We start from the raw sequence: 26,172 nt of genomic DNA, 5'->3' as shown, positions 1-26,172 counted from the left end.
TAAAATTATTCATAGGGCGATTATATAAGATTTTGTTCATACTGCCCACCCCTACATGAGATAATCTGTTTGAATACATTCCTAAATGTCCTATCCCAGACTTTCCTCTCTCATCTCTCACCATATGGATGGTCAAAGGCCAAAAAAAAAAAAAAAAAAAAAAAAAAACAATCCAGTGAAAATGGTGCCCAGAATTCCAAACATACACAGTAACACATACAAATTAAGTATTAATCTACAGAGGTCATTAATAGTGCCCGACCGATATATCGGTCTCGGCGTATATTTTACCGATATGCGCCGATATGAAAACTTTTTTTCAGAACATATAATGCAGAAAACAATGCTTTAGAATTGGTGTCATAACGTAGTTTGTCCAGCAGAGCACACTCCGACTCCACTGTTTACAGAGCAGACTCTGAACAGATGGTTGCTCTGCAGACCGGGCGCGGAGTTAAACAGTGTGGATTTGAGCGATCTCTTCTCATTAAAATGCTAAATAGTTTTTGAAATACATACTGGAAAGTTTATAAAAAATTACCCCATCATTTTATATAACTAATATAATGTTAAGCCTGTCCCTGACAACCATGTCACTCATGTCTGTTTGCTGTTAGCCAGCTATAGTTTGTCAGTGCAGTCATTAATGTAGCAGATTGAATGGTAACATCAGAGCATCTTTTTGCAGCTCAGCAGACAATGGTGCGGTGGTGGATTGTGTCTGTTGAGTGTTGATTTCACGCTATGTTGTTACCTAGTTGGTGAGACACAATGCTGGAAAGTAAAATAAACAACGTCCGTCTTTTACTCTCCATGACAATGAGCTTACAGCTAACTAGCTAATCACGTAGCTACTTTCATTGTTGTCAGCTGAGTGGAAGTTGATGTGTAAACATGTATTCACCAAACTGCTCTGATCAGGATTCACAGTTTGGTACCCCCTTCAACCGAACAATTCCAGTCATTGCATTTATAAAATGTAATATTTAAAAGTCTGGTTTTCCAGACATAAAAATAGGATACGTAAAATAGTAGATTTAATAAATAGTATATTTGCCCTGTGTAAATAATAATATATAGGAGCTGTATCTAAAATAAATGAGGGGTGATAAATACTAATACAACAGTCTGGAAAAATAGACATTTATTCATTTGAATATCCTTTATATATATATTTTGAATGTGTTGAAACTTGACACCGGGCGACGCACCCTAAAAACTGCACCGTTAGATCGGTTTCATACTGAGGAACCACTTAAAAGTACATTTTTCTTTTCTCTCTCATAAATGTAAATGAGTGTAAATGCCAACACCATCATATATGTCGAAAGGACTGATGCCTGTCATGCAAAACATGAGCTCATTGATGTCATTAAATGAGTCTGCTTTTTTATTCCATCAATTGCTCCTGGTCGGAGGCTGCCACATATATTTAGTTCATATGTAGGTTTACGTCCTACATAAATGTAATGGTGCAACGCTCCAATATTAAGTAGAGCGTAACTTGTGACTTAGTGGCCATTTACGCCACAACTAGGATAAGTTGTAACCTACGTATAGCTGGTGCAACCGGACCCTGATGTTTATTTAGCTATTTATTTATTTTTTTCTTTATTTTAATGGTCAGCATTTGACTGACACTAAACATACAGTACTGATGTTTATTTAGCTATTTATTGTATTTTTATTTTTTCTTTATTTTAATGGTCAGCATTTGACTGATACTAAACATACAGTACTGATGTTTATTTAGCTATTTATTGTATTTTTATTTTTTCTTTATTTTAATGGTCAGCATTTGACTGATACTAAACATACAGTACTGATTTTTATTTAGCTATTTATTGTATTTTTATTCTTTATTTAAATGGTCAGTAATTGACTTATACTAACAGTACTGATGTTTATTAAGCTATTTATTGTATTATTATTTATTCTTTATTTTCTCAGTGTTCATTTCTAGAATTTGTTGACAATGTATAATAATAATGTCAAATGTTCTTTGATAAAAATATTTGTTTAAGAAAGCAGCCTTCTGAGTACCTTGCATAGTCATATCTGTGCAAAATCGGTGCACAATCCACATAGAAAAGGTCTGTTTTCATTCCAGCTCAAATATTAGCTATATCGGTCACCATATCGGTAATCGGTGAATTTCCCCTCTCTAAAATCGATATTGGTCTCAAAAATCCCTTATCGGTCAGGCTCTAGTCAGCTCAATCTACCATCCACTGTACTCTATTGCAGACAAGAGCAACCTCCAATATAAAATGTAATATTCTCGCTCCTTTATGGAAACATTTCTTTGTCATTAAGTCCTGTGCTTAAAATTGAACAGAAACCACTTTACTCCACATTTGAAAAGCTACGTTGTAAAAATTTTACATAATTTTAATAGAAAAAGAATGTAAAAAATGCTACAGTAGCATCCAGTGAGTGGCAGTTCTGCAGATGGAAACACCTTGTTGATGAGATAGGTCAACGGAGAATGGCCAGACTGGTTTGAGCTGACAGAAAGGCTACAGTAACTCAGATAACCACTCTGTACAATTGTAGTGAGCAGAATAGCAACTCAGAATGCACAACACGTCGAACCTTGAGGCTGATGGGCTACAACAGCAGAAGACCATGACTGGCACTTTTTTAGGACCATTGTGTTCTAAATAAAGTGCTCAGTGAGTGTATATCAAAGAAATTAAAAAATATAAATATATAATTATTTAGTCATATCACTCCATATGTTATCACGTTAATCCAGCAGCTTGTTAAATTTCTACAATCTCTCATTCCAGCTTAACTCTGGATTTTAAGAGCACATTTACAGTGATTTTACTCAGAGAGAGATTTCAGAGCAGCATCCAAAAAGTCACTGGCTCAGTTTTTGTGTACTGTGACAGTACAGTGACCTGACCTAGAAAACATTCCATCAGGGCTCCTGACACACACACAAACACACTGAGAGAGCAGACGCTGGGGGGAGTAAGGACATGCATGCACACGTGCACAAAGCCATACGCCTAATCCCCTCAATGTGTTTAAGTTGTCTTGATGATCCTGTCTTAGCTGTTTGCATCAACACAGCCCAGTTTCACCTTCCCAGATAAAAGCACAGATACGTCACTGACAATGTCCTGACACAAGACAAGCATTTATGATTGCAATACAATAATTACATAAACATACAGTATTTGGATGCTTAAGTAACACTTAAAATTGCATTACATTCAAAATATCAAACCAAGCAGTGTTTGCAGAACTAATTTCATAGACTTTCATTGAGCCATTTTCTGCAATTACTTTTAACCAACTGATCTCAAGGTGATTTTTTGTGAATGCATGAAATCAGTTCCCCTCAAGTTCACACAGGTGTCCTAGCGGAGTAACCACAGGTGTAGTACAGCATCACATTTACTATGGACATGTTTCACAAACACTATCTCAATTTTGAACAATATATCTATAAAAACTGACAACTAAAGTACAGAGGTATAAACAGTACTGGAGGTTTTAAACAAGCTAGAAAACATTTGAAACCAGGGCTGTGTTTACATGTTAAGGTATATTTGCCATCTTACCTTTTTAACCTGTGCTTCCTTTATCTTCTCCAGAGCCACTCGAATCTTCTCAGCTTTTTGTTTGGCAGCTTGTTCCTCCTAAATACACACATACAAACATGATTAAAACATGAAAATAACACATGACTAATTGTACCAGGGTGTGGGGTTCCTCATGACTTTCAATGGTTAAAAATTTGGACATTTGATGATCTAAAACAGTATTTCCCAACCTTGTTGTCTTATGAACACCCATAGCCCCATCAGTAAGGCTCAAGGACCCCTTTATTGACATTAAACCCGAACTATGATACTTTTAACTATCATATGCACATATTAAAGACGTTTTTTTTTTTTATTCCTTTAAATCATTAGATTAATCATGATTAATTGTTTTATTCTACTGACAATCCTAATATTCTTAATTTCAGTTTTGTAGTTTTAACTAAGCAAAATCTAAATCTACCCCAAGGAACTTGCTTAAGTACCCCTGAGGTATGTGTAACCCTGGTTGGGAATCAATATATTATCCAGAGCACACAACTCTTACATTTACCTGACTTTTCCAGCAAGATGCCATTGCAATGGGTTATTTTTATCTTGGAGAGGAATACAAGCTTTGATTCTTTGGTCCAAAGAATACAGATGAAACAGTACTAAGAGATCTGTTGGTAAACACAATCTGAACGCTGTTCCGCTGGGTTTCGCCCCATTTGCAATCCCCAATACAGATTCTCCTCAACAGATTAGAGAAAGCTGCTTTTCCATAGTCACATCTGGAGTAACAGGTCCAGTCACACAGAATGACAAAATCCCCCAAATAAAAAGGCTTTCAAAATGGACATTTAAAACAAGACATCCACAGGTAAAACACAAAAATATCCCATTGTAACATGTAAAGCTGGTCCAGGTCTGTCCATCACTGTTAGTGGTACTTGAGGTGTGCAATCACATGCTGTGAGCAGTTCAAGCAATGTTCACATAAAGACATAATGGCCAGGATGGTGTCAGCTTCATTCATAGTATAAATGATGGGAAGTCTCCTCTAAGAGTCTCCACAGCATAGAGTATTCCAGCAGAGATGTTATTCTGCCCAGAGAGCATAAAACGCATCTGCCACAACCAGATGAGAGGTGGAGGATGGGCAGAACTAGATACACTCTACCTCTCGTCTACTAACTAATCTCTCTCTCTCTCTCTCTCTCTCTCTCTAAAACAAAGGGATAGGACCTCCCATTTTTCTGTCAGATAGGATTCTGTAAAGCCCTTCCCATCTCTGCTTCTGTGGGTGTGTGTTTGTGTGAAATAAATTTTATATGGGCTTGGGTATGTTTTGAGTCAGAGTGTTTTATCCTCTCCACACTGCAGTGGAAAAGCCACACAAACACACTTGAGAAAACAGCCACAAAAGGCAGAGAAAATCTGACTCTAGCTACATACAATGATCCAAAAACCTGGTCAGACACACAAGCCTCATAATTTTAACTAACAAATGGCAAATTATGTGATTACAGCTTAAGTCTCTTAAGAGCACCCATCACCAACTAACTAATGCTTTCCATGAGCACTGATAGTAGTAACACGCATAAACTATAACATTCCTAATCAGAGCCATACGTTTTACTCAGCTTTGGGATTAACTTACTTTTAGTCAGATTTAGGACAGTATTATAACTTAAATTATGTCACTTATCGTTAGTGAAATTTAGACTGTTTTGGTGCCCAACATATTGTGGGTGATTCTCATCCTCTTGTGATTCCCTTTTAAATTATGACCTTGCTAAACATTTCTGCCAAATTCCACAGTTTCAACAAATACTGTTACTACTGTGTAAAATCATAAATTGACATGGGATTTTAAACAGTGTTCCAAACAGTGTAAGAAGCTTTCAGAATCTTTGGAATTGTATTTATTTTATTTTGTGTCGACAGTGGTAGCTAATACCAGGTCACCTCAGTTTAATTTGTATACTGTAGTAGTATAAATACTAATAGTTATCTCTAATTGTAGAAAAAATTGTTTACTAAATTTTTGTACTATTTTTACTAGTTTTAATTAAGTTACCATTACTCTCTAAACCCTAAAGTTGTCATTAATAAAAACATTTAAGTGGTCCTAATTAAACAGTACTTGAAATGTCACATTTTGGAATCATAACTCAAATACATATGTTCTTTACATTTTGGCTTAGAGTACTATACTAACTCAAAATTATGAAGTCCAAAATTGTGGCTGTATGGAATACCCATAAGCCCTTGCGCTTGAATAAATTATGTTTGGTCAAAACAAGGTAACATATGTAAAAAAAAAAATTGCTATATAAAATGTATATAGTTTTAATTCTTATGACTATAGTTGTGATTTGTGTGAAGTCACCATGAGGGTGATTAAGGTTACTTCTGGTGTACTTTGAACCTGTTAAATTTAATCCATTCTTCTTTACTCAATTGTACTTTACAAAAGTGCCTTTTTATGTGTCATAATTTCCCTTATACTGAATAAGACTTGCTATGACTCAATTTGCTGCAGCTAGATTATAACGTAATGGCTCACGACTTATTGAATCATAATATATGTTACTGTGCATTTCTTATTGTGAAGAAAATAGGGCAATACGCAGCTTTATTAATAAGAAAGAGTAGTGGTCGACCGATATATTGGTTTTGCCAATTAATCGGCACCGATAACAGATTTCTGGAACTATCGGTTATTGGCAAAAATCCACACCGATAGTCTTCCCCCATTGCGTCCGGATCTGCTGTCATTATGCAGTATGAGAGCAGCCTCTAGAGGTGTAATAACTTTATCACTTCACTGATGCCATGAGGTGTTTGTTTTGACACGTGAGACTACATTCTGCATGGAGCAGAACACTTCAGATGCAGATTTAAAACATCAACAATGAAAAGGTATACAGTACACTACAGTACACACTGTCATATCATTATAAAGTAATACATTTTTTGACTAGATGCTGCATTAGTAGAGAACAGCAGTATATTTGCCGACAAGGCTGAGAGGACGCTAACATTAAAGCTATCCTCAAGCAGTTAGAACACTTACAAATGGATGGTTGAAAAAGTATTCGGTGTGAACATCCCCTTACAGTTGGTGGAGGTCTTTGGCCATTGCATCTTGCTCTCTTATAAGCGTTTCTCAGATTAAGCAATGAGTTGTTTAAATGCTTTGTTAGGAAAGATGTTCAACTTGGAAATGTGCATCTCGAGATCCTCGTGTTCGGTTCCAGTCTGTTGTGTTCCATCTGTTTGAACAGCCCCTAGTCTGAGCTGCTTCACCAAGTTCAGCCAAATACCACTGCTATCTGTGAATACTGCTACTCTACATACAACTGTACTGAACAAAAAACAATACGGTATTTCGCTGTAATTATGCAGCTTGAGTCTGGAGTAGTAGGAATCAGTGCAAGTGTAACACCATGTGAACTGTCTATTGAACCGTTCTCCCCCCCTCCATTTTACTTTTGACTTAACATTTGAGAATATGGACAGACTAAAACTTTTTATTTATTTATTTTATGCACATTAGTTGAAAATGAAATGCTCTTTTTTAACAGCCAGGATAGAAATGTTCTATGCAATAATATAACGGTGCTGAATGGTTTATGTATTTATTGCACCCTCTTGTGGGCTAAGGAATCAAGGTCAATTTAAAAATCAGCTGACTTTACAATTCAAATATTAGTTCATATATATTAATATTTATATATTTATTTCATTAAAAAAAAGTACAATACATTTTCATGGTTCAGTCAGTACTGTTTATTTTTTAAATAAAGTTCAGCACTATTTTACTTTTTTACTGAGTGTTATTTTTTCATTCAATATCAATTTTAAAAACTATAGGTTGATTAATCGGTTATCAGCAGGTACTGCCTAACTTAGTTATCGGTATCGGTAAAATCCACTATCAGTCGACCTCTAAGAGAGAGTTTGTTTTTTGTGAGTTAAAGATGGATTGAAGTGAACAAAAAGGTGAGAGAGGGTAGTCTTCACCCCAAACCTGTAGTAAAGACTGTAAAGAGATGAACATATGAAGCAGAGCTGGAACTACAAGGCTGTTTTTGACTACACTGATTGGAGTGTTTTTGAAGCTGAAGACACCAAACTGGATGAGCTCACAGATACTGTGACATCATATATGAGTTTCTGTGAGGATATGTGCATTCCTACTAGGACTTATTTAACGTTCAACAACGACAAACCATGGTTTACAGGAAAACTCAGACAGCTGCGTCATGCCAAAGAGGATGCTTACAAAAGCGGGGATTAAATCTTGTATAATCAGGCCAAAAACACACTGATTAAGGATATTAAAGTGGCTAAAAGAAGCTACTCTGAGAAGCTGAAAAACAACCCACACTAGCTCTTCACACAAACACCAACACCTCCTGCACCCCCCCCCCCCCACCGTATCTGCACTTAAGATCTGTGAAGAGGTGTGCCGGTTCTTCTGGAAACAAAAGAGAAGGAAAGCACAGGGCCCAGACGGTGTTTCACCCACTTGTCTAAAATCCTGTGCTGACCCCCATCTTCATACAGATCTTCAACAGATCACTGGAGCAGTGTGAAGTTCCCTGCTGCTTCAAACGCTCCACTATCATCCCTGTCCCAAAGAAACCCAAAATCAATGGACTTGATGACTACAGAGCCGTCACTCTGACATCTGTGGTCATGAAGTCATTTGAGAGACTGGTGTTGGCCCACCTAAAGGACATCACTGGACCCTTTTTAGATCCCCTTCAATTTGCTTATAGAACAAACAGGTCTGTGGATGATGCAGTCAACATTTGATTGCATCATATCCTGCAACATCTAGAAAGACCAGGGACATATGCAAGGATCCTTTTTTGTGGAATTCAGTTCAGCTTTCAACACCATCATTCTAACTCTCCTATGGAATTAATTTACCCAGCTCTCCGTTCCCATGTCTATCTGCCAGTGGATCACCAGCTTTCTAACGGACAGGCAGCAGCTAGTGAGACTGGGGAAATTCACTTCCAGCACATGTATGATCAGCACTGGTGCCCCCCAGGGTTGTGTACTCACTCCACTACTCTTCTCCCTGTATACCAACGACTGCACCGCCAAGGACCACTCTGTCAAGCTCCTGAAGTTTGCAGATGACACTACTGTCATCGGACTCCTCCAAGATGATGATGAGTCTGCATACAGAAGGGAGGTTGAACGGCTGGCTTACTGGTGCAGTCATAACAATCTGGAGCTCAACACGCTCAAAACCGTGGAGATGATTGTGGATTTTAGGAGGAACACCCCAACATTGACCCGCTCACCATTCTAAACACACTGTGGCAGCAGTGGAGTCATTCAGGTTTCTGGGCACTACCATCTCACAGGACCTGAAGTGGGAGACCCACATTGACTCCAGTTGAGGAAGTTCAACCTGCCGCAGGCACTGCTAATCCAGTTCTACTCAGCAGTCATTGAGTTTGTCCTCTGCACTTCAATAACTGTCTGGTTTGGTTCAGCTATGGAATCGGACATCAGAAGACTACAAAAGGACAGATATTTAGACTTGCTTTTGGAGAATAGATCTTGAATATAAGTATATTTAATCTTTACTGCATTCTCAGAAGTATAACCAAGTGAAAAAATACACTTACTTACAAAATACACTTATATTTAAGATAAATTCTCTTAAAGCTAGTCTAAATATTATATATGTTGCTTCTCAAGTAAATGTATTTTGTTTTAAGGATTTTTAGACAATTTTAAAAACAAGACAAAAACACTTGAAAACAATAGGATTTTTACAGTGAATTTTTTACTAATAAAACTTAATAAAAAGTATTTTTTTCCTTTAATTCAGTGAATGTCATTTAGAGGTATTTTTAAAAGATGATTTTGTCCTCTTTATTGTTAGCAAGCACATTTAATACATCCTTTTAAGTCGGGGCACAAGCTGAATAGTCGGTTAAGAGTTAATGATTAATCGTTGTAATAATCACCCGAACAGTCGAATAATCGTCCTAATAATCATTAGATTAGTAGATTATCGAAATAATCGTTAGTTGCAGCCCTAATTGTAACTAGTTAAATGTTAAAAAAATGCAATTCAGTTAACTTGAACCAAATAAGTACGTTTACTTAGAAAAAGCATGCAAACAGATTGCCTTAAAAAATCTAAGTAAAGTCAACTAATTAGATTTTACAGTGTCGTAACTGTGAACATGTTTACATCCACAGCATTTTCTGATTAAGGTCCAAATTCTGATTAAGCATTTATTCTAGAAAAAGATCCTCCATACAGTGTCAGGGGTGTAAAGTAAGGAATTACGAATACTCATGTTACTGTAATTAAGGAGTTTTTCCCAGGAATTGTACTTTTAGTTAAAAATGTTATACTTTTACTTGAGTACATTTTAAGTGCTGTAACTGTATTTTTACTGCGCTATTGTCCCTCCATCTGTGTTTGCTATTTCCCTGTCATTCCCTGATTTTGATGCATCATCATGATTGGCTAGGGAGAGTCTCATGACTCCCAACAAATAAAATCATATGTAAAAATCTTGAACGGTACCTGTAGATCGATCGCCAACTATTATGGGTGTGGAGAATGCCTCAAGCACAGTTCAACACCTGAAAGGGCTTTTTGCAGTGAAGAAGGCCAATTTCTTAATCGTGTCATGTGAGTTTAACTTGCTCGAGCCAGATATCAGGGTTAATTCTGCCTCTAATTTGAAGAAACATGTCAAGGTAAGTTTCATATTTCTGCTTACTAGATTCTATGTATCTCTAATGTAGCCTATAATTTAGCAATCTATCGCCAAGATAATTGGGTTTCTGTGAGAGCTTAATGCAGGGTTAAACTATCAAATACACTTTATAATTCCACCAAAGCCATCTTGGTGAGGCATTAATGTAAACACAGTCAGTTATGTTTTAAAGTGAATGTAAACAGTGGGGCAAAAAAACGTATTTGTATATAAATGTCGGACTTCAAGTGTACATGTAACCGCAAGTCTAGTATGTCATAAAAAGGCTATTAAATCACACAACAGTAACAAGAAAACGAGAAAAGCACTCACTACCTTTGGCTAAATAACTTTAGTAGCTTTAAAAGTATTAATGTAATATAATAAAACAGTGACATTTTTAATAATATTTTTTAATAATATTGTTAGTTTTTTTAATAATACCGACCCCTGATGTAGAGAGTGTTAATTTGTATAATAAATTACCAGGAAAGTAAACATAAGATAATTTATAATTATGCTTAGCCTTTATCAAGTTTTTTCTAATGCCTGATTAAAAAAAAAAAATAAAAAAAAAACGTATCAACATTTGTAGAGCAAAACGTCAAACAGAATATTTCACCAGTCACAAATACACTTCAGAAAATTGTGCATCATACATTAGAATGAGAACACAACTATTTCTGTGCTTAAAAGATACAAGAACTAAATCAATGTGGAACATTGTATCTCAAAAGGAAAACAGTGTGGCCCCCCATGTGCTACTTAAAGGAATAGTTCACCCAAAAATGAAAATTCTCATAATTTACTCATCCTCATGCCATCCCAGATGTGTATGACTTTCCTTCTTCAGCAGAACACAAATAAAGATTTTTAGAAGAATATTTCAGCTCTGTAGGTCCATACAATGCAAGTTAGTGGGTACCAACATTTTGATGCTCCAAAAAGCAAATAAAGGCAGCATAAAAGTTATCCATATGACTTCAGTTGTTAAATCCATGATAATCCGTGATAAACAGATCAATAAAGTCAATTTCTGATAGAAATTATTCTCCCTGCCAGTAACAACACAAGAAGAAGAAAGTGAAAGTTAAAGTGGAGATTGACTGAGCAGGGAGGAGAATTTATAGTAAAAATTGACTTAAATATTGATCTGTTTCTCACCTACACCTATCATATCGCTTCTGAAGATATGGATTTAACCACTGGAGTCACATGGATTAGGCTACTTTTATGCTGACCTGATACTTTTATGATTTTTGGAGCTTCAAAATGTTGCCACCCATTCACTTACATTGTATGGACCTACAGAGCTGAGATATTCTTCTAAAAATCTTAATTTGTGTTCTGCTGAAGTAAGAAAGTCATACACATCCGGCATGGCATAAGGGTGAGTAGATGATGAGAGAATTTTCATATTTGGGTGAACCATCCCTTTAAAGCCTGTTGTGGCCCCTGTACCAAACAACTTTTCCTACCCCTGCTCTATCTCCTCTATTGTGTGGGACATGACATGCCAAGTGATCCTGCTTTTTTAGCATTTTTCTGCATTCCTTGCATTGTTTTGAACATGTTTTATGCACAACATTAACTCGCTTTGTCGGCATTAAGGGCATTTTAGACGCTACACATAAATTGATTTTAATGTAATTGTTTCATACATTACGGTTTAAAATGGTGACAAGTGTATTGAAAATAACTCTCTTTTCATTTCTGTAATCATGTCACCCTTTTATTTATTTTTTTGGAATCAGATTCATGTAGTGTTTATCATAGATAAGTGATGTATTTTAAAAGTTGGCAGTCAAAAATACCTATAAAATACTTATTTTTTATACTTTCTGGCAAACAGCCACACGGTATTTGTGCTACATTTTGAAATTGCATCATAAAGTGTTTATTATAACGGGGCATAGCTTTCGTAACTCAGTACTCAATACTCAGGAGTACTTTTAAATGAGCTACTCTTTTACTCTTACTTGAGTAGTTTTTAGGACAGGTACTTTTGCTCTACTCACACTACATTTTTTGGGAAGTAACAGTACTTTTACTTGAGTATGATTTTTCAGTACTCTTTCCATTCCTGTACAGTGTACAAGTACTTGGACTATTTTTGCATACATGGTAAACAACATATCCCAAATACACTAAGACATGCACATTCCTTTCCTGCTATTCCATTCATTCATGCTAAAAACAGCCTCTAAGTGTATTGCACTTTTTATTGATGTATGCTCTTTTATTTCAAGGTTTGTTAAAAATCTGTCTCCTACTTACTCCAGAATGGGTGCTTTACATCTCACAATTGTCCCCCAGAATTTATTTTGTATTTCTTAGCAAATTATTTTTAATGCCGCTATGTTAAGAAAACTCTCAATGACTCAGCGAAAAAAAAAGAAAAATGGTGCAAAAGAATCGACTGAGTAAACAAAAATTAGCTGATTAATAATTGCAATAAGTGACAAGCTGCTGTTCTCCTGACACATAGTTCTTTATCACAAACCACCTGGCCACAGATCAAAAGTACAATTAACCTTATTACTGTGATGTCATGAAGGCTTTTTGGTTGGGAGAGCCACCACAGTTTGTTTAGGGAGAGGAGAGTCATAGACACCTCTGTAAGCAGGTGTTGCCCCTGAGGTCAGGGATGAACAAAGTTACGGTTATCAGTGATTTAAATAAAAGCGTTGAGTGGGAATATGACGAGAGACAGCTCACAAACCAATGAGCAGATGTAATGACCTCACAGACTGAAAATACTCTAATGTCAGCATAAATGCTAGATTTTCACAAGACAGTTACACCTCTGTGATATTTGCATTGTTTATTGAAAGATAAGGTAGGACTTACGTAAGTCAAAAATTTGCACACAATTTCTCATGATCTAAAAAGACTTCTGATTTTAAGGCTTAAATGCTTGAAAATATTTATGTAAACAAATATAAATTGTGCCTATATATGAATTTCTTCTCAAAGCTAAAATTATCAAAATTATTACAATGTTATTAAATTATTAAATTGATGAGTTGGACTGAATAATGGTCACTATAAAACTTATTTATGTGTAATATGTTTTGATGATACTATTATTCTAAAGCATGGGAAATAGTAATAGGCCTAAAAAAAAGAATGAGCAGTTGTGTCTAAACTTTTAACCTGCACCATATATTGACCAAACCCTACTGCTGTCAAATTCCCCTGACTGCTTGTTAATTTGCACAGTGATAAACAGGCATTGCCATATTAAGGAATGAAAACCTGGGTGATGAAACTCCCCAAGAATAAAGAGGATTATCAGAGCCTGCACATTCCCTGAGCTTGAGCTCCTGCAACCAATCAGATCACCTCAACCAATCCAAGTCTTGCTAATGCCAACAGCACAACACAACTGACACACTGCACCCATAGCAAACAGAGGCTTAACGTTAGTCCAACACATGAACACAAACAGCAAGGAAACAAATACAAACTCTGGAAAGGATATTTTAACTGCCAGCACATCCATACAAAGATATCGTAATTATGTATATGGGTTACTAAAAGTCAGTGATCTCCACCCTGATAGCAACTCAACATGACCTTGCTTAGTCAGAGAGCAACTACAGAAATGGATGAACACTCTGCTCTGGATTTGGTTCGAACGCCCCATTCAGGCCAGTTGGCAACATCACAGGTCAGAGAGAGCAGGCTGCTGCAGGTCTCTAGGTCTGTGGACCATGGAACAGTATAACAGGATGAGCTGATCTGTGCTAAGAAAGCTTAAGACCTAAACATGGTCTAATGTGTTTGATGGCTGTTTGGTTCACAGACTGCTTTTGATGTACTTTTGTGCCATATAATTTAGTGTTTCTCAAATGGTGGGTTGTGACTCAAAAATAGACAGCAGGAAAAAACAATGCTAAATGCAAATAATAAAATGCAACTAAGCATATAATTATTTGAAGTTAGGATAGCAAAATAAATAAGTAGATGCCAACAAGGACATGCCCTCATCCTCAAAAACCATGAACAAAGCTATGCAAGATAAATGAAAATATGACAAAGACTATATTAAATATGGGTTGACTTGTTAGGCCGGTAAATCTCACTTCTATTGTTGTTTATGCATTTACAAAATTTTCTATTTTTCTATTCAGCCTATGTCATGGTAATAACTATTGAACCTATGCAGTCATCATAATATTAATACATTTCGATGTTGGATTTTAAAGAAATTTTTAAACAATCTTCGCCAATTGATGTCCAATGTAAAATCTGGGTCCTGAAGCAAAACCATTCGAACACAACTGCTTTCATTCTCTGTGTGGACAACCAACACTTTTGTTTGGCAAGTCTGCAGCCTATTGTTTCCAAAGAAACTTGACCGTTTCCTGGAATCCATCTGTTGTGCTGATGATCGTCACTCGCTACCTTGTGGTTCTGTCTGCCACCTGTCCTCAGCCAACAGATCTGGGGTTGTAGCAATAATAAATGGGGTCAATTCAGGTAAAGTGGGGTCAATTCCCATTTTACCCATTTCTAACCTAATCAATCAAGTGCCAGATTTCAAGAATGTGTTGTAACACTAACTTCACGTTCTTATATGATAAGTACAATATTACTCTGTTGAACTCATGTCCAAATGTTTAACCATCTGCATGTGAGAGCCCATGATGTACAACAAAATACACTCACATATTCACATTTTATGACATTTGGACATGCAATCCTTAAGAGCTGCTGATACCACATGGCTCAAAACATTTAATCTCAAAACATGCACACATGTAAATTCTTTACAGATACACTTTAAGCCTATAGTCATAGTGCTTAATAGTTTTATTCATCACCAGGCACCAGCATTCTGTTGTTTAAACAGCCCTCACCGATGATACACTAATTGCAAAGTTAATTAGATGCATTAAATTAATATAAATAGTCAAACAAATAAGACAGGATGAAAACTAAAAGTCTATTCACACCAAGTCTGAATTTATTTGGGGAAAGAAAACACGCATGACAAGACTTTAAATGACGAAATCTCTATAAGCTTCTTTATAGAATACTCTTTGTACTTTAAAATCTTGTACTGCAAGAATCTTTTTTCTTATTTAGAGGCAAGGTCAATTTTTTATTATTTGCTGATTTTTTTTTTTTACATTTATGAATTTGGCAGATGCTTTTATCCAAAGCAATTACATTTAAGAAAAAATTTTAGTGAGTGCATGCACATGAACACCAATTTGTTGACAACTACCGAAAAATCTGTATATTAAACACAACAAGAAATTATTCTCTGCTTTTGACGTCAAAACGTAAACAGTCATGCACACAACACTTGTGCACATTGGATAAGCCGATAAGACTGCCGGTAAAGGTGTTTACATGCAGCACAAAATTGTAGTAATTACTTAACGGTATAGTTCACCCAAAAATTACAATTCACTCATGCCATCCCAGATTTTAAAGCTTTTATAAACTTAATCCAATCAAGGAAAGTCATTTAAGGCATTTACATGACCTTACAGGTAGTCTGCTTATTAAGCATAATCAGTTTACATGGACACCAGAAAGCGGGTTATTGCGAGAAAGCAGCATCCCCGTTTACATGCACTGTATAAGCTGCATACTCTTTACTCCTGTATACATGCGGCTCTGTCAGTAAGCAGCTTTCTCCACAGCAACGTAACTACCCCAAGACGCTTGTGTAAATAACAAACGTGGTATCTGAGGAAGACTTCACTATTTTATTCTCTGTTGCTATGCTTTATTTCCAGATATTCCAGAGTTGTTGCTGTTTGTTTCCTTAAATTTCTAGCATGACCTGCAGCGGAACTGCACTTCAATAGTGGGGTTGTCCTTTACGTAAAACTCCGTGATTCCCTCAATGCACCAGTGCATATACCTGAACGTGAGGGACCAACCTTCTATATTTTACAGTGGTTTTTATAAATAGGTATAGTTTATAGTGTGTTTTTCCCACTGTACTCCCAGAAATGTTTTGCTGATTTGTTTTTGGGCTCCATCCTATGACTTTGTTATTTGGTCTGTTCCACGTACATGCACACTCATCAAACCCCCATCAGAACACTGCTTATGTGTTTACATGGCCACATAAGCAGCTTTCTCTGGGAGAAACCTAGGTGTGTTAAACCGCTTTCTCTTAATCCCTTAAAAGGTGTAAATTAATAGCCGTTCATGTTTACGTGACGTTTCAGAATGCCCGCTTTCTGCAAAAACCCTGGAATAAACCATTTTCTTAAGTGCATCTAAACGTTGTCAATGAGCCTGTTTACATGCAAACCAATACGCTGATTACTCTCTAAATCAGCTTATTTAAAAAAAATCGGACAAGGCAAGAAATCCGTGTTTATATGGCATTTTAAATAATGGCGTTATTCTCTACTTTTGACGTCAAAACTTGAAGAGGCATGTGCTCAACACGTACGCACATTGGATGAGCCGGTAAGAACACCGGGTAAGGTGTTTACATGGCACGCAAAATTGCCGTAATGGGCGAAAATCAACCAGTGCCAATCGGGTTATTCATAAGCCATTTTATGGCCTTTACACCAATAAAGGAATGCGGTTTTTTGCATTTACATGACTGCACGCGTTCTGGGCTTATTAAGCATAACCAGTGTATGAACATGCAAGTAAACACGCTCAATGGGGTCAGTATAAGATTGTGCATATGAGGCACTCATTATTGTTCCATGGGAATTAAAGCTATGACTTTAGTATTGCTAGGGCAATGGTGTACCAGTAGATCACCATTCATTTACATATTTAAATTTTGTTTAGAAAATGAACTGTCTGGGTGCAAGAACTGGACTTGGTGTGAACAGGCTTCAAAACTGCAAAGCACTATGACTATCAACAACACAAAAACAGAGAGCTCAAGTTAATACAGGGCAGGGCATTCCTATTGTGTTATAAAAAACACAAACACTGTACACGATGTAAAGTAACCATGCACGATGCTGCACAGCAATGTCAGTCAACTGTTCATTTGTTGGTATACTGCAAAGTCTGATGTTCTTTATCTACTGAATTGACTGAGATCAGGCCAAGAATCAGAATAAGTGCAAGCCAGCAAGGATTATAGGCCAGTATGAAATGAACAGAAAAACACTGCAATATTAGTAACAAGGTTATACAATTTCCACAACTTTATTTCAAACCTCATAATGAAAGAAAAAAGGGAAATTGTGTAAAATGGCATGCGCAGAGGGGTTAAGAAGCCACCAGGGAAAACTCATCTCATCCAGAGAGGGAAGGAGGGTGTCACCTTGGTCAGCAAGTGAAAGGGCTTTCCTGCAATGCTTTTCAGAATGAGAGAGGTCTCCCTGTCCAGATACGAGTGCTTCGTGCAGAGAAAGAGAGAAACAAGAGTCATTAGTGCTTTGATTAATAAACATTCATGATTTTTCCTAGTGTGAAAGTAGCATGGGGAAAAACTTGAGCAATAAATAAATGAAAATGGAATGAAAATGTCCCTTTTAACATATGTTAACTTTTAATGTGAATTGTTCCACATAAAAACGAATGCAATGTGGTGTAAGAAGCACATCATACCAGTGTGATTTTCATAGAAGATCATTAATGAGCTTGTTTGTGTATGTATGTGTGATGGACTCTCTTTTATTTATTAAGGAGAAGCAAACAAACAGAAAGAAAGCTGTCTATAAATCATGTGTAGGTCAATCGTGATTGTAAGTGAGGGTCTGTAGGATAGATTGATCTGCACAATCAAAATAAAGCATGCAATTCAGTGATTGCATTTTCAGACCTCATGGAAAGAGTGATCTGTGCCTTCCCACATCATTTCAAGTCAATCTATGAAAACAAATGGTCCGGTCCCACTTTATATCAGGTGTCTTTAACTGCTATGTACTAACATTAAAAAATGCAATGTATTTATTGTGTAGCTACATGTAGAGAATTCTCACAAGATTCACATTTGTTGCTACTGAGTTTGAGCTACGGGTAGATTTATAAGTAAGGTTAGGGGTTATGGTAAGGCCTACCCCTAACCTTACTTCTAAACATACCCTTAACCTAGCCTTACTTCTAAAGGCCCCGATATACTTCATACGAAATACGAACGTGTGTGACGTCATTTAGAACAAAATCTGGTCAAAAAGAAGGTGTTTTTGCATTTGTTTCGGTGGTTTGTAACAGCTCATCTGGGCAAACTTTTAGGAAAAATTCTTACCCGCTGCTAAACACAATCTTAATGCCATTGGTCCACATCATCGGCATATGTGACCTGGAGCACCACCTACCTTGAGGCCGGCATCTAATTCCCGTTCACAGTGTTCCGGCTGTTAAGATCCGTCAACATAAACACAACGGCATCCAGTTATTAGCGAGCTGGTGCAAATGTCTGTACAATCTGTACAATTGTTAGCGTAGAGACATTTTCCAAGAACATGTCATGCATTTTTTTGTTTTGTTTAATTAGTCTATAAAAGGAATCAAATCTACTCAAATACTCTTAAGTGCCCTGCACTCTAATATGCTGCTTCACTCATGTGCCTTCTGCAGTGAAAGCCATTCACACATCTGCCCATAGTAAGGTATGCCTATTATCAGTCTGTATTCCTCCCATTAACACTCTTTAATACACCAGTCTTTGAAGTTGTATCAGTGTCATCATAAATTACAATAACAGAGTGTAATTGGTGCATATTATGGCCGCGTATACCGTGTTAGTGCATTAGCGTCATGAATTCAGAATTCTACTTCATATATATATTACTTCAAATAATCACCAAGTGGTTAAAAAGATCATCTTTTACTGATCTAGTGTGAATTCTACTTATAGAATGAGGCATAAAGTCAACGATAACACATTTTAATGTCACGTTAGTTAAGGTTTTACTGAGCATCTTCATATTAAATATCATTCTAAAAGCCTCCCACAGCTGTGTGGCTGGTGTCTGAATGTCAGCAAACGGTATACCTGTTTCAAACTTCTTTTTACCCCTGAAGAACGAAGAATATCTTCTCCGAAAGTATATTGGGACCTTAAACCTACTTCTAGAAGTAAGGTTATGGGTTAAGGTAAGGGTAGGTTTATGTTTATTAAATGCAGGTGCTTTAAATGCATGTACAATGCAACAACATGTATGTACCTAATAGGTATACTGTATCAAATGTATAAGTACATAGTAGCTAAAAAAAACCTAATAATAAGTGAGTCCAATGGTCCCTGACGGTCACGTACATGATGCACGATAGCCTCTCTCTCATTTAAGAAAGTCAATGACAAAGAATGGCAAACTGTTACTGCTTTCATGTCAATTTGAGGCATTTTCATTGTTGAACCCAAGCCAGGGTTCAAAAGGTCATCTATTAAATATTTAGGTTAGATTATGTCTAAATACAACTAACTCCAAACTTAACAGAACTACAACTGCATTAAAAACACAAATCTGTGTAATTAAGTTTGCAGTGAGGGTAAAAGGAGCTTTTTTTTTTTGCTCTTTTAGTCAGGGGCAAAAGCAAGGCATAATTTAATGTTTAATCTGCTCTGCTAGAGATCTTCTGAACTGGAATTTAAAGCTCTGTTCCAAAACCTAGTGAGCTGCCTACGTAGGCAGCATTTTAAGGCTCAAGCACGCTCCTGATGCAAAGGCTGGTACAAAAGGTAGGCAGAACAATTATGCTGCCTACCCTACAAGATACTGAACATACTTTGTGTAAAAACTAACGCATCACATTTATCATTTGTGGAGAAGGCATAATGCAATGTCATAATGCATTGCGAGGAGGAGATCCATTAGAAGAAAAATCATTTTCAGCATGTCAGTTTGAAAGGACTACCTTTATATATGGTTATTTTTCAGGGCATTTTATAGAAGGTAAAAGGTGCTGTAATCTAATTATTACATTACCCCACCTCCCCTCAGTAAAAATATCTAAACATCCTTAAATCAACTTTTTAGAGAAACTTTTGTGAAGTTTGCTGCCTACGTAGAGTGTTCCAAATCAGTCACTTATGAGGTTCTATTTTAGTTTGGATACTGCTTTGTAAGCCAGCTGCCAGTGTAGGCAGTAAAGAGCAGGGCAGCTCACTAGATTTGGAACAGAATCACATCCCTGTCTCTCTTTCTATACTATATTCATCACTGTTGGCATTGCACCTTCTCTGGTCTACAATTAATCCCTAATGACCTAACTTCAAACGCACTCTCTGTCTCAGGCACATGCACCCTTGTGGTTGTAAACAGAATAAATATCTATTTGAAGTAGAAGGCCACAGTTAGTAACAGTAGGTTAGATGTCAAACAATTAGGGAATGAGTCTCTAGGAGCTATTAATAAACACATTAACTGAGCTTGTTGAGCAAACTCCCTGGCATCTATGTTCCTGTGGGGACACTTAGCAAACACAGCAGTCAATCCGCATGACCTAAAGCAGTACTATGCTATTGTTTACCTCTGAACTCTGTTGGTCCTGTCCATCCTGTAAGCCATCCTGATCCTTGGGTTTCTCAATGTCCAGTGAGTCCATGCTGGACGCAGAGGCCGAGTTAATGCTAGAGCGAGAGGAATGGACAAAGGACCGCACCTCATGTTCGGTGACTGTACCCACAGACCCTGTCCTGCGATGATGATGATGATGGGAGGTCGGCCGCCGCACAGTTGAGGAAGCATACCCCGCTGAGTGCGTAGAGCTGGAAGATGTGGAGCTCTGCCGTGCTGCTTCGTCCATGCTCTGGGAGGCTTTCTCCAGCTGGGCAGTGATGTCATCCAGAGAGAAGTTGGATGCCAGTGGGGGTCTGCTACTGGTGCTGGTCACCCTAACTGTAGAAGCGGGCGAGGCGCGGGTGCTGCTGCTGGTGCTGCCTCCACTGCTGCTTGCCCCTCCACTGCTGCTGCTGCCACCCGTGTGTTTAGTGCTGTGACTGCGGCCTGCCGGCGGTTTCTGACGCACTTTGGGGTCCCCGGACGGGCCGAGACGAGAGGAACCGCTGCTGGGCTTACCAATGGTGCTGAGCTCCTGCTCGATGGAGCACAGGTCTTCCATCAGAGCATCTAGATCCACTGCCTCACCCTGATTCAGAGCCTCTGTAAGAAAACACATTTGTACACATGTGACCACACCCAAATCAACCAGCTTATTCTGTGCTGCAAGCGATTTTTTCTTGGAAGGTATGCAAACTTTTTCCAACTTGCTGAAAGATATTAATGAAATAAGTGTTGTGAAATCTCACCGGTCTCTGTGACAGCACAAGACTCTGTAAATACCCAACAAAAATGTGTAGGTGGGCCGCGGTCTCTGACGCTTTATGCATGTTCTCATAGTATTGTAGTTGCAGCAAATTACTGAGGCTTAATGCCAATTTATGCCATTTTGCTCATAACAGTTGAGCGCTATCGGCACCATTTTGTTGCTGTTGCTTTTGACAACCGCTTCTGCTCAGTGTCGGTGTAAATAAAGCTCATTTGGTATCTTTGGAGTGTGGGTTCTGAAAGAGGGGGCGTGGCTAATCCAACGGCTCAGATTGTGAAAATTCCAGAATGGCTAAAATCGCTTACAGCACCTTTAAGCATGTCAAACATTTACTATAACTTGTACAGTAAGCTGTTTATGTCTCTGTGATTAAGATTATTGAATTCCTTGCATGTGCAATCAGCACTAAAAGCCCTTTAAGGCTCTGTCTTAAAACTGAAGTGTGCAATAATTTTTTTTTTTATGTTAAATACTTTCTTGTATCCCAGCTTAATAAGAAGAGACAATTATAAGTAAGCTTTTTTATGTTGTTTCCCCAAAAAATGAAAATACTGTGGATTTGTGACGCTGTTAAAAAATTGCTCTGTTTGTATGAGCTGCCCATCCAGCTCGACATAGCAACACTGGCTCATCCACTGGTGTGAGATTGGGACGACACTGTTTGATGACCAAAGTTAGATGAGGGAGTGTTTGGGAAATATGTTTGAAAACAAAAAAAAATTTCTAGTGGCACAGAAATGACACCCTTCACCCTTAAGCATGTCAAATATTTATTGAAAATACGTGCAGGCTCTGTCTTAGAATCTAGTGAGCCTTACACCGTGAGAGCATTTTTTAAGCATTAATTTAATTGTGGGATAGACATTTGATTTTGGAATCTATAGTCCCTTTATGAGATCGTAATGGCATTAGACAGTAAAGCCCCCAATGAAGTCAATTATTTTATGCAGTGTGCCCAGTATAGCCCATTCATAAGGACAGAATCAATTTCCAAAGTCTCATTGTGAAGTTATAGTAATAATAGAATGTATAGCGCCCAATGAATCAACGATTTTAGGTCATAATGATGTTTAGCCCTTAATGAAATAAAAAATGATTTTGGAAAGTCTGCTTACACAGTTATGGCGAAATTATAATGTATAGCCCCCCTCATGAGAATGATGGATGAATGTGCTGACTCTTTTTTTTATTTTTGTCATTTTTGATTGCGATTTTCGGGAGCAGCACGACTAGCTAGAAGTCATGACAGCTTCCATCTGAATGTCTGCGCAGAGATTTTATCCAGAGCACAATCAGGGACAGCTAATCACCATTGCACAGGTGGAGCAAACAATTAGCAAATCGGCTGCACCTGAAACTGACACACAGAGAGCAAACACCCACACCCACCCACACCCAGAAAGAGAGAACAAGCAGAGCAAACCAGCAAAATGCACAAAAGAGCACAGGACATAACACAAGCATTCACAGCAGTGGGGGGACTGGGTGATTGGGTGTGTAGAACAATGTGAATGATGGGTATTCCAATTCAGTCGAAAGCTGCGGCTTTCTTCAAAGTTCAGCATGCACACATTACTTGTGACCTTCTCAAGAGTTCATACTGATTTTGGAATTTACACTCCACCTCTTCCCCCCCAATGAAGTCATAACTATTTAAGAATGTATGTTGCCCACATGATGTCATAATGAAACAGTATTTGGCCTCTTGATATAGAGATGCACTCACCATTGATGTTATAAACAGAGAAGCGGTAGGCCATGTTACCCCTGTTTGTCTCTTGTCTGAGAGGGGCTTTTTGTACCTTCTCTGGTCTCCCATCATCCAGACTCTAGAAACAACACAGATAAACAGTGACATGACATTTATTCTTTATACCCCTTGTTACATAACATTAAAAACTATTAAACATTGTTTAAATAGTAAATTATAATTCATCTATTTGTGATATGAGGACACTGTACATAAAGCTACACTGTACATAAAGTTGGTGGAATGACTGACAGCTGCCGTTTGAGTCACCACACTGCTTAAAGACCCCAATGTAGTCAAAATTTGAATTTTGTGGCTTTTGTTCCAAGCCTGTTAGCTTTGAGGCAAGGTACAGTATGTGCTAGTGCACTCCTAAAAGTTGTCAAAACCACAAAATTAACCATGGTTCATACAGTTATGGTTACTACAATATTACTATAGTAAAACCATGGTTCCTATATGGAAACTGCAGTATTACTGCAGTAAAACCTTAGTTAATTTTATAAAAACCATGGTTTCTCCTAATAAAACCATGGTTACAGCAGTTATGGTAACTACAATATTACTATAATAAAACCATAATTCAATTTCCTTAAAAGAATTCTCTGTGTGTGCAGTTTCGGGCTCACTTGAATGCCACACGCTACTGTAGTATAAATCATATTCAATGCATTACCATGAGTTTACGGCACTCGTGTTGAGCAATATCTGCAAACGGTGACTGTTTTGTCAATGTTTTTTTTTTAAACCATAGCTGTTGTAAATTACTGCAAATAAAAAAAATAAAAAAAAATCCAGACAGGAAACTTCTCTATCAGCGGCTTGTCTTCTCTGCTTTCCATTTTCTACTACACATCAATGCATGCAAAACTGTGATGTCTTTAACATACTAACAGTTAATTGGACAGCTACTCACTGTAGAAAGTTGACCATCTACAGAGACACAGAGGTGCCTGTTTATTTGACGCTGCATTTTCTTCACCAAACCATATGCTCAAGATGCGTCATTATACTAGAGATGAATCATGGTGCAAATGCTTACTGAACCATACGGTTCTATATATATATATTTTATTTTTTTTTTTTTTTTTTTTCAGAAAACCACTACACCCCAAATATTCATTCAAAAAAAGTCTCTCTTCCTGGAAAACAGACCAAAGATATTTCTCAGGACACATTCAAATTTTTGTCCACTAAAATGCTCTCTAGAATGAAAATGTCCCCACACCCTCATACTCTGAAGGTAAATCGGTTTCAAAACTTGAGAGCTTGTAGATTTGAATTTGAGAACTTGTACAATAAATATTTGTATTCGTAAGTTGAAATTTACACTCACAGCAACAATGTGAAAACTTGTAAAATAAAAATCTGAAGTCGAATGTTGCAATCTGCACTCACAGACAATAATCAAAAACCTGTGTTTTGAATTCATAGTTGCAGACAAATAGTCACAAATGTGTAAAATGTCAAAATACAATGACAGACACAAACTTGTATTACATATATATTTTCGTACTTTAATTCACTTTTGCAGTACAACCACAAATCAGCACTTACAACCTCTCAAATCTGGCACTGCAACTTTAAATCTTCTCGCCATGACTTTTGCAACTGCTTTCATGAAAAACCTGTAGTAAAACTCACTTGTGCACTTGTAAATCAAGATGCGAAAGTGCAGACTACCGGTGCTGGGCGGGGGCGGGGCCAACAAAGTTGTGGCCAATCACAAGAGCTGGAACAACTGATGCCGGACCAATCAAAACGGATCATCTTAAAACGCGATGACGTCACACAATTGCGCCAGCACCGTTTAACCAAGTAATTTACCCAACACTGGTTCTGCTATATTTCATTTTCTGACATTTATTTATCTTCTGCATTATTACATATTGTATTAAAACGTTTAAACTGAACAAAGTCTGGTATCATGTTGTTGCACAATATTTTTGATTGTTTTGAAGTGTAAAACACACAACAACTTGAGTGTTATTCTTTCCAAAAAAATTCTCCTCATTTTCACATGAATGGATCTATAGAAGATGAAAAATCATGCCTTTATTATTTCATTATTATTATTTCAGTTAGTCATTTCACTTATGTGCATTTCTACTTAAAACTGTAATATTGCATTATTGCAAATTAGCAAGCACATGTTAAATGTAAGAAATCATACTGTACTTGCTTAGATGAATTGTAATGGTACTGTACTGTAAGAAACTCACTTGTGAAATAAAGATAATATTGTACACAGTGTGCATTCTTGTTTGAAATGAGAGACTGTTCGTATATTTATCCATTCAGAATAAAACCAAGGTAATTTTTAAATGTCTTTTACATGACCGTAATTCATTTCTTAGTTCTAGTTAAAAATCTGTTTAAACTGTTTTATCAGCCCTTACATGCTGATCAATCCTTAAAATCAAGCAGTAAGAATGTACTCCTTGACGCCTTAAGAATAAGATACAGGTGCATCTCAATAAATTAGAATGTCGTGGAAAAGTTCATTTATTTCAGTAATTCAACTCAAATTGTGAAACTCGTGTATTAAATGAATTCAATGCACACAGACTGAAGTAGTTTAAGTCTTTGGTTCTTTTAATTGTGATGATTTTGGCTCACATTTAACAAAAACCCACCAATTCACTATCTCAAAAAATTAGAATACATCATAAGACCAATAAAAAAAACATTTTTAGTGAATTGTTGACCTTCTGGAAAGTATGTTCATTTACTGTATATGTACTCAATACTTGGTAGGAGCTCCTTTTGCTTTAATTACTGCCTCAATTCGGCGTGGCATGGAGGTGATCAGTTTGTGGCACTGCTGAGGTGGTATGGAAGCCCAGGTTTCTTTGACAGTGGCCTTCAGCTCATCTGCATTTTTTGGTCTCTTGTTTCTCATTTTCCTCTT

At 37.1% G+C, this 26,172-nt stretch overlaps 1 protein-coding gene across 4 annotated transcripts in view; it reads right to left on the bottom strand.

Annotated features, from left to right (window-relative positions):
• The window catches only part of raph1a (Ras association (RalGDS/AF-6) and pleckstrin homology domains 1a), a 123,364-nt gene that overhangs the window by 42,426 nt on the left and 54,766 nt on the right, over nt 1-26,172 (bottom strand). For 3 of the 4 annotated variants that reach the window (XM_051709276.1, XM_051709273.1, XM_051709274.1), the window contains 4 exons: nt 23,238-23,340; nt 20,714-21,345; nt 17,559-17,633; nt 3,576-3,653 (listed from right to left, as the gene is read on the bottom strand). In XM_051709276.1, coding sequence (XP_051565236.1) covers nt 3,576-3,653; nt 17,559-17,633; nt 20,714-21,345; nt 23,238-23,340 — 888 coding nt within the window. The remainder of the gene's footprint in view (nt 1-3,575; nt 3,654-17,558; nt 17,634-20,713; nt 21,346-23,237; nt 23,341-26,172) is intronic. The other variant, XM_051709275.1, reaches the window with a different exon arrangement.

Source organism: Myxocyprinus asiaticus, chromosome 10 (assembly GCF_019703515.2).
Source record: "Myxocyprinus asiaticus isolate MX2 ecotype Aquarium Trade chromosome 10, UBuf_Myxa_2, whole genome shotgun sequence".
Classification (NCBI taxonomy): Eukaryota; Metazoa; Chordata; class Actinopteri; order Cypriniformes; family Catostomidae; genus Myxocyprinus; species Myxocyprinus asiaticus.
This window is presented reverse-complemented; position numbering and strand designations above follow the sequence as displayed.